At 28.0% G+C, this 17,121-nt stretch overlaps 3 protein-coding genes across 4 annotated transcripts; 1 reads left to right on the top strand and 2 right to left on the bottom strand.

The window, feature by feature from the left end:
• Nucleotides 1-4,049: 4,049 nt before the first annotated feature.
• On the top strand, nt 4,050-12,573 carry LOC114127941 (elongation factor-like GTPase 1). Of its 2 annotated transcripts, none has more exons than XM_027992316.2 (18): nt 4,050-4,236; nt 4,308-4,578; nt 4,649-4,788; nt 4,896-5,027; nt 5,091-5,296; nt 5,613-5,817; nt 5,909-6,044; nt 6,109-6,299; nt 6,381-6,686; nt 6,749-6,890; nt 6,963-7,156; nt 9,697-9,782; nt 10,151-10,256; nt 10,358-10,703; nt 11,589-11,769; nt 11,839-11,975; nt 12,037-12,224; nt 12,296-12,573. In XM_027992316.2, the coding sequence occupies exons 2-18, from the start codon at nt 4,335-4,337 to the stop codon at nt 12,482-12,484; spliced, it is 3,129 nt and encodes a 1,042-aa protein (XP_027848117.2). In that variant the 5' UTR covers nt 4,050-4,236; nt 4,308-4,334; the 3' UTR covers nt 12,485-12,573. The 2 variants fall into 2 exon arrangements, with proteins under 2 accessions (XP_027848117.2, XP_050053524.1); XM_050197567.1 differs by having other exon boundaries at nt 4,109-4,127.
• Nucleotides 7,188-9,345, bottom strand: LOC114127942 (IQ and ubiquitin-like domain-containing protein). Its single transcript, XM_027992317.2, has 2 exons — nt 8,670-9,345; nt 7,188-8,609 (listed from the first exon to the last, which is right to left on the bottom strand). Exons 1-2 carry the CDS (start codon nt 9,343-9,345, stop codon nt 7,264-7,266), a joined length of 2,022 nt encoding a protein of 673 aa, XP_027848118.2. The 3' UTR covers nt 7,188-7,263.
• LOC114127943 (integrator complex subunit 12) lies at nt 12,470-13,841 on the bottom strand. The gene is made up of 5 exons (XM_027992318.2): nt 13,444-13,841; nt 13,186-13,382; nt 12,956-13,118; nt 12,793-12,886; nt 12,470-12,725 (listed from the first exon to the last, which is right to left on the bottom strand). Exons 1-5 carry the CDS (start codon nt 13,663-13,665, stop codon nt 12,571-12,573), a joined length of 831 nt encoding a protein of 276 aa, XP_027848119.1. The 5' UTR covers nt 13,666-13,841; the 3' UTR covers nt 12,470-12,570.
• Nucleotides 13,842-17,121: the final 3,280 nt, after the last annotated feature.

The following is a 17,121-nucleotide window of genomic DNA, read 5'->3' as shown; positions in this document are numbered from 1 at the left end:
ATGTTATAATATGTACAATTGTACAATGTACATACATATAGACATATAGATTTTCGCATTATTTAGGTACACCATAGACCATAGTCCATAACATAAATACAATAATGAAAATATTGGATTTATATTAAGCGTACTTATTGGTCTATCTACTTTAGGTAGATTGACAAGATATGTAGTTACGTTGTTATCTATTATTTGTTCTAATTATCACCCCTGGCTATCAGCATGTTGCATGTAGATACTTGACACTTCAAAAAGAAAAATAATAGACTTATCAACATTATAATATATTTTATGACCTAGTTGTAACATACACAAGTGAGTCATCAATAATTATCATTTCGTTGAAACATATTAAGTATTTTTGTTTAAGCATAACCGAATGGAATCGTAAAAATATTTTTTTTTTATTAAATCAAAGAAAAACATATACAACCGTATACATATAAATATAATACGATAAGTAATAATATATTAATAACAAAGCGCAATTAAAAATGAGAGAGCCTTGGTTCATATAATTTATATATTTATTTTTCAGAGTACATATTAATCGTTAATCATTATTTTCACAATTAATATTTTTAATGAATACAATTTATGACTTGACACGAATGTGCTGATGTTAGGATTTTCGAGGCCTCGATAAAAATATGCCAAAAAATATTATATGGGTATACTTAAGTATTTTCTTATACATAAGATATAATATTTCTTATAAATTTTCAAGCATATAACATAAAAATGTTTGCGATAAAAATATTTCTGTGAATTATTATTCAGATTATTATTTATTATTTAATATTAACAAGTGTGGATAGCACAAAATTAAGAAATATATAAAAAAGAGTGCAGGTGTCTAGCCACAAGATCCTTATAATGTGAGAGGCTTCGTGCAAAGACTCTGCTCCCCCAACACTAACACTGATAACTGTAGTTTAAAAAAAATTTACTAAGTAAATCTAAGAGCAATAGATATACGTAAGACGTATTCACTACCTAGGAAGTATAATAATTAATAACTAATAAGTACTTTTGTGTCATTGTAATTTTAAGGAGCTTATATAGGCAATATGCAGGACACTTGTGAAATTGAAGTATGCTTTAAAACATTTTTATACAAGCATGCAATTTATTTAATGCGACTAGGTTACAACTTTTGATTATTGCGTAAAGTATCACTAAATTTTGTTCAAAAATATAAACATTACTTTTATATTATTTTGATCCATACATTTTTTGAACGTAGAAATTTGGTTTATGCAATATAAATTACTTAAATTACTTGTTTGCGTTTTCGTTTACGTTTAAATTTTTAAATATTTTTTTTTTTAAGTTTATGTTCTTAGTCTATTTTCTTTTACCGTGAAAATAATAATTATATTTTTCTAATAGATATTTCATCAAACACGGGTACCATTGTGTCAACTAACAAGTATCAATGTTGAATTATGATTATCTAAAAAGTAGAGAGCTTCGATATATGTGAAGTGAATAAATATTAAGCAGGGTGTGCGTGATTCCTATTTATTGTGTCATGTTTGAGATTATAATGAAAAGCAATTGTAAATCTTTTCTGCAAGTCCTGCATAACTAAATATACACTTATACTAATGAGTACTTACACGTATATTAAGGCTTAAGATTTAAGAAGTTCGATGAACTTATGACTATAGACATTAATAATTAGTGCAACCTATAATTTAATGAATAATAAGGGTTTCTAATAATCTAATACCTAGTTCTTAAAATGTATTGATCGTATTTATAATAGATATGTATAGAGATAGGCGAAGTTAAGTGTAATACTGGTTTTTAAGAGAGGGATTTGTTATTAACAGTATTCACCCATCATGTACTCATGTACTCACCCTGCTTATAGACCAGCGATTTATCTCTTTCAAGGTTTTTGTTAGCAAAGAAATCAGTTAAGATAATTTTACAGTAAATTCGAAAAAAATTAAGGCGTTTCCACTATATACACTCGCGTGTATGCGCTTTTGATGAACAGTCCCAAAAACGGGGAATCGTAAGAGTAACAGGTAGACAATTACATACGTTAATTCCTACATAATATGTGCACATACCAATTTAATAATTTTAAAAATAATAATTGTAATATAATTATAATTCATAATTATTAAATTGATAATATTTATTAGGTAAATTATTAAATATTATATAGAATGTATTACTTTTATTTTTTTTAGAATTATAAATTATTATTATTTTACAATTATTATTTTTAAAATTATTTAACTAAATTAGATAGGTAGCTTTTAAATTGTATACTATATAAAATAAAGGGTTAATATGTATGCAAATATTATTTTAATATGATATAACTGATATTAGATTGATAACTTTTAAAATACGTAATGTAGGAACTTACTCGTGTATCTTTTTTACTGTGTAGGAAATTACATATGTATTTTGTTTACCTGCTAGGTCTCGTATAGGAACTTACATTCGCCCCCAAAAATGTTTCACAATGGTTAATTTAAGTAATTATGGTTAAAATATTTATGACGTGTACTTACGTAAAAAGGTTGACCCAAGAGGAAATTTGATAGCGGTAAACGTTTTAGAATATGTTTGAAATGTTTCTTGGGTTGAAATTCGTAATCGACAGGTACGGTATACGCGTATACGTCCTACTAACGGTGGTATAATATAAAGAATTATATTAAATTATGATATATTATTGGACCTCCGTGATACCAAACCGATTGTAGATTTAAATAGTTAGCACGATATAGGCGGCAATGAAGGTATAAATAAACTCGACCACGGTTTTGGTTTGTGGAATCAAACAGACCAAACGCTATGGTTTGAGGCGAGTTCCCACTACATACGTGTATGGGTAAGTGCATAGATAATTCTTTTCTGTGATTGGTTGGTATACATGCGGTAAGCTTTTGGTGTACCAGAAAGCTTACACGTTCCAACCAATTATAGAAAAGTATTTTTATGCACGTACACGTACACGTTTGTAATGGAAACTCTCTTTATGGCGTTTACTAAAGAGCCTAGATATAGTTATCTAAGCCCTCTAGCGTTTATTATGTTTGCAAATGTCTATTTTACCATTCATCAAAACCAATCAGACTTTTCGAATTTCTCCGTTTACAATGTTTACTGATCACCTAATTGTGAATTAACAAGAAAATGTTGAACACACGACCATACCAATACACGGTCTACGAAGTACGGTGATAGTGTACTGATCTTTAAGCTTAGATCATATTATGTATATTATTCATAAGGTATTTCAATTCGGCCGATGTGTAGTTACGACGTTTACGGTTTAGTCGATTTACAATACTGCTATACCCATAAATGTAAAATAACTATGATTACTACGATAATGTGTTATCAACTATAATATAGGTATCTAATTCAGATTATCTAAATCACGTCCTAACATACTAACTAGTACTCAATCGCGTCTTAAATAGTTACATGACACGCTGATAGTAAAATAGCATTTCTGAAAAGATACCTACAAATTTATCTATCATTATTGAAGTACACAGCGTTGAATTCGGTACAATTTATTGGTGTCAATTTTACATTTATACATTTTTAGCTACCATCGTGTGTAATAATTACAGTTTGATTGAATATTTGCCGCGGAGATAAAAATGTAACCAATAAGATTACTCCACCGAAGTATAGAACCATGGTTTTGAACCGGTTACGGATTAGAAACCACAGAAAAGATCATGGTTTAAAATATATTTAACTCATAGACTTCTATATAAATATACAATACTTCTACACTCGGTCTTGAAAAGTTGGAAGATATTTTCTAAGCCTGTGCTTCTATATAATATTCTGTATTTTATAGAAGTCTGTGATTTAACTAGAAAGTTAAACTTTTTTAAATGTTAACAATGATAGTGTACACGATTTAAGATATAATATGTATATCGTATAATCGTGATAGTGTATTCAAATAATAACTGATAAGCACGGATGAAGATACTAGTATCACTCATGTTTGATTTTTAGAACGTTGGTATTTTTATTATATCGTGGTTGTTTTAAATCTTAATATTTTCGAGTTTTTTGAGCTTTTTTCTCTCACTGATAAATTTAAATATTAAAGTCACTTTTATGTAACAGTTTGTACTTTTGTAATATTGTTAATATTAACATTATTTGATGATTTTTACATTAATTTAAATATTAGTTTTCTATGATAACTTGTTGCATCTTAAATTTTCGCCACATGTATTTATTTGTAATCATGTTATAAAATCGTTTTTAAATCAATTTAAATATTGTATTTAATTAAATTTCAGTGTATTTGATAAAATAAACAAAATAAAATGAGGGACACTGCTCAAAATAAACTGGTTGAACTTCAACATAATCCTAGTTCTATACGTAATATTTGTATTATGGCTCATGTTGATCATGGTAAAACAACATTGGCAGATTCTTTGGTTGCCAGTAATGGTGTTATATCTCAGAAGATGGTTGGCAAATTGAGATACATGGATAGTAGACGAGATGAACAACAACGTGGTATAACAATGAAAAGTTCATCAATAGCATTATATCATTGCAAAGGTATATTTATTTATTAATTATTTTGTGAATTATGTCATTATATTAATGTTTATGAATATAATTATTTCAGATGAATCAGAATATCTTATTAATGTAATCGATTGTCCTGGGCATGTAGATTTTTTTTCTGAAGTCTCTACTGCATTACGATTATGTGACGGAGCTATTATTATTGTTGATGTTGTAGAAGGTGTTTGTCCTCAAACTCAGGTAAACTATTATTGCCATATGAACCCTTTTTGATTAACATCAGTAATTAAACAGTAAATAACTAGTTTGATTGATATTTTGTATGCACCTATAATTTTTGGTTGTAGGCTTGTTTAAAGCAGATTTGGTCAGAAAATATAAAACCTATTTTGGTATTAAATAAGATTGATAGGCTGATATTGGAGTTAAATTTAACACCACTTGATGCCTATATTCATTTAACTCAAGTGCTTGAACAAGTAGGTGTTGCCTTAATTTAATTCAATTTAATGTTTATAAATTGTTAATTTTATAATATTTAGATAAATGCTGTTGTGGGAGAACTTTTTAAAAAAGATGTATTTGAAAAAGAAGCTGAAACTAAAGAGCATGTTGGTATTCAGTCAGGTGAAGATTTGTATAATCAATGGAGCACTGCCATTGAGACCGCTGATGATTCTGATTTATATTTTTCACCACAGCAAGGAAATGTAGTTTTTGCATCTGCTGCTGATGGTTGGGCATTTAGGTATATTTTTTCTACATTTATATTATGTGTAAGCATGTTTAAATCTTTAAGAGGTAAATTTGACATGATTAAAAAATAATTTGATTGATGTCTCATAAATCATAAAGAGTATAAGCAATAATTTATTTTTAATATTAACATAATACAGTCATATTTATTAAAAATAAAATATGTTAATGTTTAAAACTAAAAGTGCTGTACAGGACTATTTAAATTATAAAGAAGTGGTTTTTTCAATAATTTGTTAATTGAATAATTTTATTTTATTATTTACTCTTCAATACTGTTCAAAATATACTTACTTAAGTGGTTTTAGTATAGAAACATTTGCAAATTTAGTATCAAAGAAACTTGGTGTGAACGTGGATGTCTTAAAAAAAACGTTATGGGGAGATTTTTATTTACATTCAAAGACAAAAAGAATCATGAAAGGTGCACAAGAAAAAGCCAAGAAACCAATTTTTGTACAAATGATACTTGAAAACATTTGGCTTATATATGATGTCATTATTAATCAAAAAGTAAATTAAATAATTTTAAAAACAGTATAAATGATATTTTAAACAGTAAGCTGTGTCTATCAACAAATTGATAAACAACAATTTTTTCTAGGACAAAGAGCGTTTATTAAAAATAGCTGAAAGTATGAATGTGACACTTCTTGCCCGAGATTTGCGTCAAACAGATACAAGAATTTTATTACAATCTTTTTTATCTCAATGGATTCCTTTATCCTTATCAGTTTTAGGTAAATATATTTTGATTTACTTATAATGATGTATATATTTAATTAAATCTTGAATTCTCCAAAGGAATGGTATGTGAAAAATGCCCAGCACCAAATCAACTTACTGATGTTAAAATTGAAACTTTACTCTGTCCTCCAATGAAAGAATTTAATCTTATGCCTAAAGAAACCATAGCATTGAAAACTGATTTTTTAAAATGTTGTCCGGATGATGCTTCTGTGCCAGTTATAGCTTTTGTTTCTAAAATGTTTCCGGTTTGTATAAACGACAAATATATTATTGTATTAAAGAAAAAAAAAACATTTTATCATTTAATTTATGTTATTTGATTTTAGATTAAAAGAAAATATTTACCTCAAAATAAACCAAAAGTATTAACTGTTGAAGAAATAGCTAAAAGACGAGAGTTAGCAAGAATTAAACATGCTTTAAAAAGTAGTGTAATAAAAACAGAAGATCCAGAAACAAAATGTGCTACAGCTAATAATGAAGAAAATAATTCAGAAGTTATAGAACCTACCCAGAATGAGAATGATGTAATGTTTATTGCATTTGGAAGAATGTACAGCGGTACAATTCGCCGTGGTCAAGAAATGTATGTTTTAGGACCTAAACATGATCCATCAAAAATAACAGATAAAGTATGTTTTTATAAGTAAATTATTTATGTTATGAATACAAATAGAAATTATATTGTTTTTAGGATTTTTTTGTCGATGAAAAATGTACTTTGGCTACTTTAAAATCTGACCAGCATGTCATGAAAACTACCATAACTGATTTGTATATGTTAATGGGTAGGGATTTAGAACCTGTAGATGAAGTTCCCGCTGGCAATATATTTGGTAAAAATATTTTTTAATTTATATTTCATATTTACATTTATTAGCTATAAATTGTATTGTTCTCTTATATAGGTGCTGGTAATTTAGAACAATATATCTTGAAGAGTGCTACTTTGTCTACAACTCTAGCTTGTCCACCATTTACAGAAATTAAAGCTATGGCTACACCAATCATGAGGGTAGCTTTGGAACCAAAACATTCAATGGATTTACCTGACCTTGTCAAGGGTCTTAAACTACTTAATCAAGCAGATGCATGTGTTCAGGTAATGTGAACATTATATTGGAAAATAATACATGATAAACATAATAAATAATGGTATGAATTATTATTGTATTATACTATTATAGAAAGATTTATGTACATTTTTATTTAATTGTTTCTGATATGTTTATGTCTCTTTATATTACGATCACATTCCTCTGCTTGTTCTATTAAACCTTTAAAATATTTTTTTGCAAGTATATGTTTAAAATTTATGCTATCAATTAATGTTGATGAATACATTTTATATATATTACGGATCTTGGAATGAAAATAAGCCTCTTCAATACTCAATAATATTGTGTTTGAAGGGGACCATTCCAATTCTTTATTCCATCTCACTAATCTTAATTGTATTATATCATTACAGTCACTAATAGCTGATTTTCCTTTCCATATGACTGTAACTAGATAATATATATCTTCTGCATTTAAGAAAAATGCTAAACAAGTTTTTGTGCATAGTTGTGCCTCAGTTATTTTAATATTTTGCAATATATTTTCATGGGGTGTTAAAATTATTTGGTCTATTGTAATTCTATACAAATGACTACAATCTTTACATGTTGTTGCTTTTGTTAAGTTTGCTTTCATCACAAATCTGTTCAAAGTTTTTAACTTCCTACAATTATAGCATTTTATATAATTTATAGGTTTTAATATTTTTGATGTGATTGCTGGATTTATTTCTGGTTGTTTTAAAATCCATTGAAAAGATATTTCAATACGTTTTCTTAAAATTTGTAATTTATCATCTTCTATTTGAATAACATTCAACATAGTTAATTCTCTAGTTAACAAATCAATAATTGGTTTTGTTAAATCTATTTCTTTAAAGGGCTCTAAAGTTTCTCGCAACTTTAAAAGCAATTTAGTTCTTTCATCTTTACTTAGATTATTTTTCTTTAGGTCTAAGTAAAGTTTCATCAATTGTTTGGCTTGATACGTTTCTGGAGTTTTTATGGAAATTGTTTCTCCATTGCTTCTTGTCATGATAACTGGCTTAGATATTTTATATAGTTGTCTAAATATTTTTTTATCTTTAGCTATTTCTTTAACTTGATTCTGATGTTTGGTTATTTCTTTAAAGCATTCTAATTCTTTTTTTAAGTGTTCTTTATTTTCATTTATTATACATTTTGGTGATTTATTTTTTTCAGAACTTTTGATGTTTTTATAATGGTCATGAATTATAGAATAAAGAGCTTCAAAATCTCTAGTTTTAGTAGGATATTGTAGATTTAATTTATTTTGTGACTGCTCAAACTTAATAATATTTTTTAAGTTTTTTTCTTCATCACATGTTAATTTCTTTTTGTAATAATAGTATTCCAAGATGCGCTTAAATTTCTTTCTTGATATCCACAATCGTACAGACTTTTGTATTACACGAGCATATTTATCAAGGTCTTTTATTCTGTTTACATCCGGAAGTATAACAGATTGACGAGGAGCTATTGTTAGATAATACAAAAGTTAATTAAATGTTGTTAATCTTATTTTATGGTGGTTACTTATTTCTCTTATAACATTTAATGATCGAAGAACATCCATTGATTCAGTTTGCGTACCAAATTCAACAATAGATTCAGTAGTTGCATCTTTAGTTTGAATTGTTTGAATTGCTATTGACATTTTATTCTCGTAGTACTGACTATCAATGTCAATATTTTCAGATACTGTTTGTACAATTGTATTTCTGTACAGCTTACCGGTATTTTTATTTTTATATCCTGTTACTTGTTTTGGAATCATGGCATTAGTATCAAGTATATTCCCATACTCTGGATGAATTATGAGCTGTGCTGAAGTGCCTGAAGCATTGGGCTCATTGGATATCTTTTCAATGTCCTCATGATGTTTAATACTTACAGATATTTGAATGGGAGAATTGTTCCATTTTTGTTTTAGTACTGTATAGTCATTTGTTTCAAATACTTTATGTTCATCATGCATAACACATTTTATTTGTTGTATATTTTCTATTTTTGGTTGTAAAGCTGGTAAAATGAAACGTTTGACTTCCAAAATTGTATCGGATAAAGCAAAATTAGTCGACAAAGTATTATTGTTAGGTAGTTTTACTTGAACAGGAATAGAGGCATATTGATTAGGAGGAATACTCAAGTTTGAGTACATTTTGATATCTTTGTCAACGTTGACATGATTTGATGTAGTTATTTCTATCATGGTTCAAACTCATAAACACTCTTTTCAACTTAAAAAATATACTGACTTAAAATATAGGTTTTTTTTAAGAAAAAAATATGTTTATTTTCTTGTATTTGCAGGCCAGCAAATATTTTTATTATTTAAATTTTTTATAAAGAACTGAATGGTAAACAAAAACTATTTGTATTTAATGTTTGATAAGTATTTATAATTATAGTATTATAATATTTTTCCAGACACAATTTCTTGCTCAATGCTGACTTAAATTATTATTGATTTTGAATATTGCTACTAATATGTCATTTTTTAATAATTACACAAAATTTTAAATTTGTATTAATATTACAAAATGTATATTGTTTGTTATAGGTAATAATGCAAGAAACAGGTGAGCATGTAATTGTCACTGCAGGAGAAGTTCATCTTCAAAAATGTTTAGATGACCTTCGTGAAAGGTATCAGATCAATAAATCAATAAAAGTTTTATTCAAAACTTGATATTAAATATTTATATGTGATATTAAAATAAAAAAAGTTAAACAATTATAAATTTAGCATTTAAAATATTAGTATAAGTATTTTAAAACAGTAGAACTTTAGTTCAATTGAGATATGTGATACGTAAATTTGGTTATTAATAGGTAGTTCTCTCACTTATGTCATTTATAAATATTGAAAATATTTTTTACAAATTATAAAGATTATAATTATAAATATAAATTATAATAAAAAAAATAACTTATATAAAGCTAAATATATGTTAATTATTATGATTTGTAATAACAAAATATTTATATTAATAATTTTTCATTTTTTTCATTAGATATGCTAAAATCGAAGTTATTGCGTCAGCTCCAATAGTACCTTTTCGAGAGACTGTTGTTGTGCCGCCCAAAGTGGATATGGCTCATGAAGTTGTTGAAAATCAAGTAATTATTATCATAATGATACAGTTAAATCTTTGAAATGAATGTAATAAACAGATAAATTATACATAAATAATTAACAAATATATTTTGTATATGTTTAGAAAAATGAGACTGAAGAAAATTCAAATGGTCTTTTGAATGTTTATACATCAAATCATCTGTGTTGTATTAAGATACGAGCGGAACCTTTGCCAATAGCTGCTACAAATCTTCTGGAAAAATCAACAGACATTTTAAAAGCTCTATCAGAACAAAAAACTGAAAATATTGCTGATGCATTAGAACGTTTGAAAATTGAAGATAGTGCTTCTAAAAATATTAAAATCGCTATTGATACATTTAGGTCTCAATTACAAGAAGCACTTGGAAATAATATTGACGTTTCTCAAATTTGGGCGTTTGGACCTAGAAAATGTGGTCCAAATATCTTATTAAATAAAATACCAAGTAAATGTTTATTAAATACTCATTAAAAAGTTGTGTCAATGAATAAAGTGTATAAACAAGAGGTCTCTATTTTATGTGTAGTTAAGTTTACACAAACCCATGCATTTTGTTATTATATCACGCGTTTTCTATTACATGTTATTTTATTTTCAATGGTTTTCTAGTTGCTACATAGGTAGGGGGTGATCAGTGATTAATAATTTAATTTTGCACCAGAACCTCCATAGAAAACTAATATTTTAGAATGCAGTTTTTTCAATAGTTATCTATCATGAAATTTATTTACATTTAACATTCATTTGAATACAATTTTAAATTTTAAACAATACTCAAATTGAATAGTGAAAATACAATTTCATTAATTTCACTTTAACATTTTTGTAATATAAAAATAGATAAGAATAAAAACGTGGTTTTTAATTTTATTTATTTATTAATTTTAGACCATAAGCACAATTTTAACACATACATGATTTGTACAAATCTGTGATTTACCAATTCCTGTTGTGAATTAAATTCACAAATTTATAAAATTTTAATACATGTAATTCTCGTAAATGTTAATTCATGTAGTGGCGTATTAGTTTTTTGTGGGGGGGGGGTCCACAGTTTATACATAATTAAGTAATTTATATAAACTATCATAACTGTATACCTATTGCCTTTATCACACATTATATTTAGCCGTAACTTGGAAATCGTCGTCAAAATACACACAATACCAATTTCTATGCTTATTAATGAAATATACTGCAGGAATATGTATCGGTTTTTTTTCCTCTGGGGGGGAGGGAGTACCCCTGGACCACCACCGTAAATACGCCACTGAATTGATGTGCATTGTTAATTCAAGAGCTCTTGAAGTAAACAATATTTTTTTTTCAGATTACACAAGGTCAGTATGGAATCCAAAAGACAATGTAAACGATTTGACAAAGTATGAAAATAGTTTTATGAATGGTTTTCAAATAGCAACATTGGCTGGTCCTCTATGCGAAGAACCAATGACAGGGGTGTGTTTTGTAGTTGAAGATTGGACAGTTGATGTTTTACAACAGACATCATGGTAAATAATTCATTTCTTAATTATAACCATACCATAAATTGCTAAAATAGAATATTGATTATAAAACAGTGATCCTTATGGACCTATGTCTGGACAAATCATGTCAGCTGTGAAAGAAGGATGTCGGAAAGCTTTTCAAGCTCAACCACAAAGACTCATGGCTGCTATGTACTCGTGTTCTATTCAAGCCAATGCTGAAATTCTAGGTAAATTTACATTTTTGGTTTTAATAGATTTTATTGATTTCTATAAGATATTGTTGTTTAGGTAAAATGTATGCAGTTTTGGGAAGACGTCATGGTCGAGTCATTAGTTCAGATATGGCACATGGTTCAGCATCCACTTTTAATATAACTGCTTTGTTGCCAGTTATCGAAAGCTTTTCGTTTTCAGCAGAAATACGAAAACAAACATCTGGTTTAGCTAGTCCGCAACTTGTTTTTAGTCATTGGGAGGTAATAAATATTAAAATGATGGTTAAAAGAACCATTTAAATTTATTATTTTTTAACATTTTTTCACTATAGGTAATTGATATTGATCCATTTTGGGTGCCAAATACTGAAGAAGAATTGGAACTTTTTGGAGAAAAAGCTGATTCTGGTAATCGAGCTTTAAATTACATGAATGCTGTCCGAAGACGTAAAGGTTTATCTGTAGAGGAAAAAATTGTTGAATTTGGCGAAAAACAACGTACTCTATCAAAAAATAAATAAACAATGTTATTTATTAAAATAATGTTTAAAAAAAAAAAATGTACAGTATTTTTTTTTCTATAAATATAATATCAAATGTTATGTTTTTATTTCTTTTTCTCAGTTTTTTTAGCTGCTTTCTTTTTCATCATTTGAACTCTCTTTTCCATAACAGACATCATAGTACTTGAAGTGGGAGGGTAATGTTTAGGACTGCTATTAGCAGAAGATGATTTAGATTTACTAGAACTTGATTTGCCTCCTATAAAAAGACATATTATTTATTATTATTTTTTTGTACATAATTCACAAATATTTATGAAATTTACCTTGTGAATTTTTACTACCGGATAATTTTTCCGCTTTAGATCCAGAATTTTTGGAAGAGCTTTTCTTGCTTTCTTTTCCCGATGAACGCGAATCCTTTATATGCAATAAGAAAAAATTAATTCTACAAAGGCAAGAATTTAAACATGAGACTATTATACTTACAGTTTTCTGAGAGTCTTTCTGTCTACAATTGATACAGTACCAGACAATTCGAGGGTCGTTTAAGTTTATGTCAATTATTGGTGGGTTATGACAGTTCTGATGGTACATAGAATGGCATTCTAAACATTCTACCAAACTGTTTCCCATTAAAACAAAACTTTCACTAAAAAACGAAAAAAAAAAATTAATTACTGACCGTTTCAGAGTGATTATAATTGTTTTTCACATACTTGCAAGTACAACAGGAATAAGGTTCTACCTTTTCTGTTTCTGATTCAGAATCTGAGTCAATATTTATGACAGGATCAGATTTGGCCTGTTCCAATGTTATAGTGGGTGGCGGAGAAGAGTTCACTTCTATAATGGATTTGGATGTTGTTGCTATTGGACTGGAAGAAGAACTCGAACTGCTCGACTCGTCATCTAACTGGAACGTTTTTAAATGTTTATTGTGCTGTTAATGTATTATAGAAATTATTTTCACTTACATCCACTGGATCAATACCAATACCCAGATCTTTTGATAGCAAAGCGGTAGGAACAGGTATTTTTTTGGCAGCGTTTGTTGGTCGCCGACTATTACCGTACAACTCCTGTATAGAGTCTTCGAAATGTTTAAACAATTGTTTAACAGAATTTGAATCTTTGGTGCGACGTAAGAGTTTAAAACCGGTCTTCATGAACGGTTCAAATTCTATAGAGGCCTCCATGATGCGTGTTAGGCGATTTAAAATGTATAAGAGTGATGATCAAACTTGATATTATAGAAATTAAAAATGATTCAGAATCGATGTAAATTATGGTTTAGGGTATTTTTTGGATACATCCAATGATCAATGACGAGAGTAAACTGCAGACGGAGCAAGTTTATATTTTGTTTTTACTTGTTATCAATAGCAAGCTGGTAGTTGGCTTATCAGAATACAAAAAAAAAATACAGTCTTGTGTTAAAAAGCCATAGAATAAAATCTATTATCTACCTATATAAATAGGTAATAAAAAGTCGTGTAAATGTGTTTTGTCTATGAGAAAAAAACAATTCAGCGATTCATTATGAGGTTTATCGACCTAGAAAACATTGTTTTTGAAATCGTAATTCGTCAGTTACTGTTTAATATTCTAATATAATTCACACCTCAGTTCAAAACTGCGAAGAATTTTTTTTAAATTAAAATTAAAATTAAGAAATCGAGTTGTCTACATTACCTATACTAAATGCAATATTTATTTAAAAATAAAGATATTATTGTTAAATTTTGACTGTATATTATAATTATACATTTATATAGTTATAAGCTCATTCCAAGTTTGGTCTTTAATTTGGGTGAATGACTCAAAATAACATAATATCATTTGGGCGAGTTTATAAATAAATATATATTTATGAAATGTATACAGACTAATACTTGTTCCTTCTCATTTTTAGATACTTGGACACTTGGTGTTAGGTGAACTCTAACTGGAGCAGTTAAAAATGTGTTAAACATATTAATTGTCATTTAATTTATTACCTATATTATACTTATTTTCTTAACTAAATTTTTTTATTAGTACCTCTATGTTATCTCATACAAAATTTGTTTAACATAATCGATTGTTGTTAATTTTCCGATTTGATATTCTTCCTATGATTTTAAATTTTAATGTATAAGTATTCTTGTTTTTATTTAATACTGTTACGTAGTATGTTGATTTTTTGTTTAAAATAATTATCACCAAAGCCAAAACGATAAAATAATAATATTTAGTACCTAGTAGAAAATATTATAAAAATTGTTTTATAGATAGGTAATAGGTATATTACTTCCATATAATTTAATAATTTATAAATTTACCTGAATGATCAGTTAATTTCTCTCCCAAATGATACATGCTCTACTCAGATAAATTGTAGGTAAGTCTCCCAAATAAATGACGGGCCATTATTCCTAAATAATTGTTTTTTAAAGTTGATGGCTGTTGCAGTTTTGAAATGAGGTGTCCATATGTTCGTGGTCGTGGTAGGAAGCAGTTATGATCATAGATAAAAAAGTAACTGCTCGATTATACACTGATTTTAAGTTCAACAATTTTTCCCCTGGATCAATTTATGAGTAGTTAACACTGTTAAGAATTACATACCTATAATATATGTTAAATTAAATTGTAATGATTCGGCAAAAAATAAAACTACGCACAGAACGTTATACCTAATTCATAATTTAAGAAACTTTTACAACAATAGAATATTTAATTTTTAACTATGACTGTGTATTGTGACAAAACCATTAATACATTATGATTTATGAATATTGATCGTCGTCGGTATAAAATACGAAGTTCAGCTATTTTATTTCACTTCGTTCTAAGTACCATGACACGGGTTCCAAATACTTGGACGTGAGACTCGTAGTCATACCTAATATCATACCATGGTACCTATAATTTGTATTATTAGGTGTAGTTTATTTATACTTTATAGTAATACAGTATAGATAATTGGTTCATACCTCTAACTACAGTCACTTGTTTAGGTTTAATTTTTTTTAGAAATACGTACTGAAGGGGATTGGCTTCAACAGTATCACAATTCGATAAATATTCATATCTGTACTATAGATTGTTTTGTTCAATTCTGTACACTAATTTCGGTGTTGGACAACTCGTCGATTTCAATACATCACTTTCTAGCAAAGAATCAAGATTTCAAAGGTGTCAATTAAGCAGGTATACTTTTACACATTTTACAAATGGTCAGTTATTTAGCTCATTATTACTTCAACTGTAATAATATAGGTTTCACTAGAAAATTGCAGGACCTAGTTATCGCGATGGTGTAAATCGTACCTTTAGTGGCCTATCTACAACCCCGTTCATGGTTGATCATTGTCACCGCCCGCCGATCGGGGTTTCTACTTCTATTAGAAAAAGATATTAACCGAAAAAATAATTATTTACCAGTGGTATTTTTGAGACTTGGTATATCATATAGATGGGATTTTCTACTTTGGGTCTCAGTTACCATATCCCTTTAGAACATTGAAAACGCGACCACGCTCGCATTTGCTGCAAACAACACTGAACATTTTCAATTTCTGTTTGTTCAATATTTAAATTTTAAAACGAGATATGAGCATTTTTATACTGTAACATACTTTACATACTTACTCATATATCGCATAGATAGAAATGATTAAATGTTGTCTTCTATTTAGGAAAACCTAGCTCCTAGCATTTGGCGGTGTTTCATTACCGTCATAACTTTAGGCATGGAAAATGTGATCGGAAAATCGATCGTCCGAAGGAGAAGACAATTATTATACCAGACTGTTGCTGTTGTAACCGCTCGTGAGTATGTCATAATGTGATTATTATTATTAATAAGCGTCGTAACCAATAAGGCGACGACCGGGACACGCCTTGAGACCATAATTGTAAAACACGTCTGTTATATTATTATATGACACACTGATAAACTATTCGCCGATACGAAAATTTATACGATACGACTGCTATAGACTCTGGAGTTTGAATAATAAAACGTCGATAAAAAGATTTAAGACTGACGTTCGAAGGTGCACGATGTTGTGCTGAAAACCGATTTCCTCTTTTCGACGGCCCTTCCGGAACGTTCAGATTTTATTTATTTGCGATTTCCAATACCTCAGCGGATCTGAACGGGTTAACGAACAACCCTAGGGTGAAATTACGACGTTTTGATACGTTCAAAGTTAAATTTTTCGTATCTCCTTTTTACACATCGTATTGTGTACATAATACATTTATAATAGTAATATTTCAATTATGTATTTACAAATTACGAACGATGCTATCTGTTTGGGTACATAGTGCATAGATATAAGAATATGACTAGCGCATAAAATAATAATTGTCTTGTTTGTTAATTCGTATCGGTGCAAGTCGATTTCAAACGTAAATATTGAAAAATAAATTGGTCTTCTGTCGTGTTATTATGAAATTAAAAATAAATAAATAATAATAAGTTTATTTCGTACAAATGTTGGCAGTTTATTTCGATAAATCATAAAATAATAAATTATGGTGTATAATTATAACCAATAACCAACTTCTCAAAAACAATTTAACCACTCATTAAATGATAGTTTAAATTATTTTATTTGAATTGAATCCAATAATTAAATTATTGATATTATATGTCATTATTC

Source organism: Aphis gossypii, chromosome 1, assembly GCF_020184175.1.
Source record: "Aphis gossypii isolate Hap1 chromosome 1, ASM2018417v2, whole genome shotgun sequence".
NCBI classification, from domain to species: domain Eukaryota; kingdom Metazoa; phylum Arthropoda; class Insecta; order Hemiptera; family Aphididae; genus Aphis; species Aphis gossypii.
This window is presented reverse-complemented; position numbering and strand designations above follow the sequence as displayed.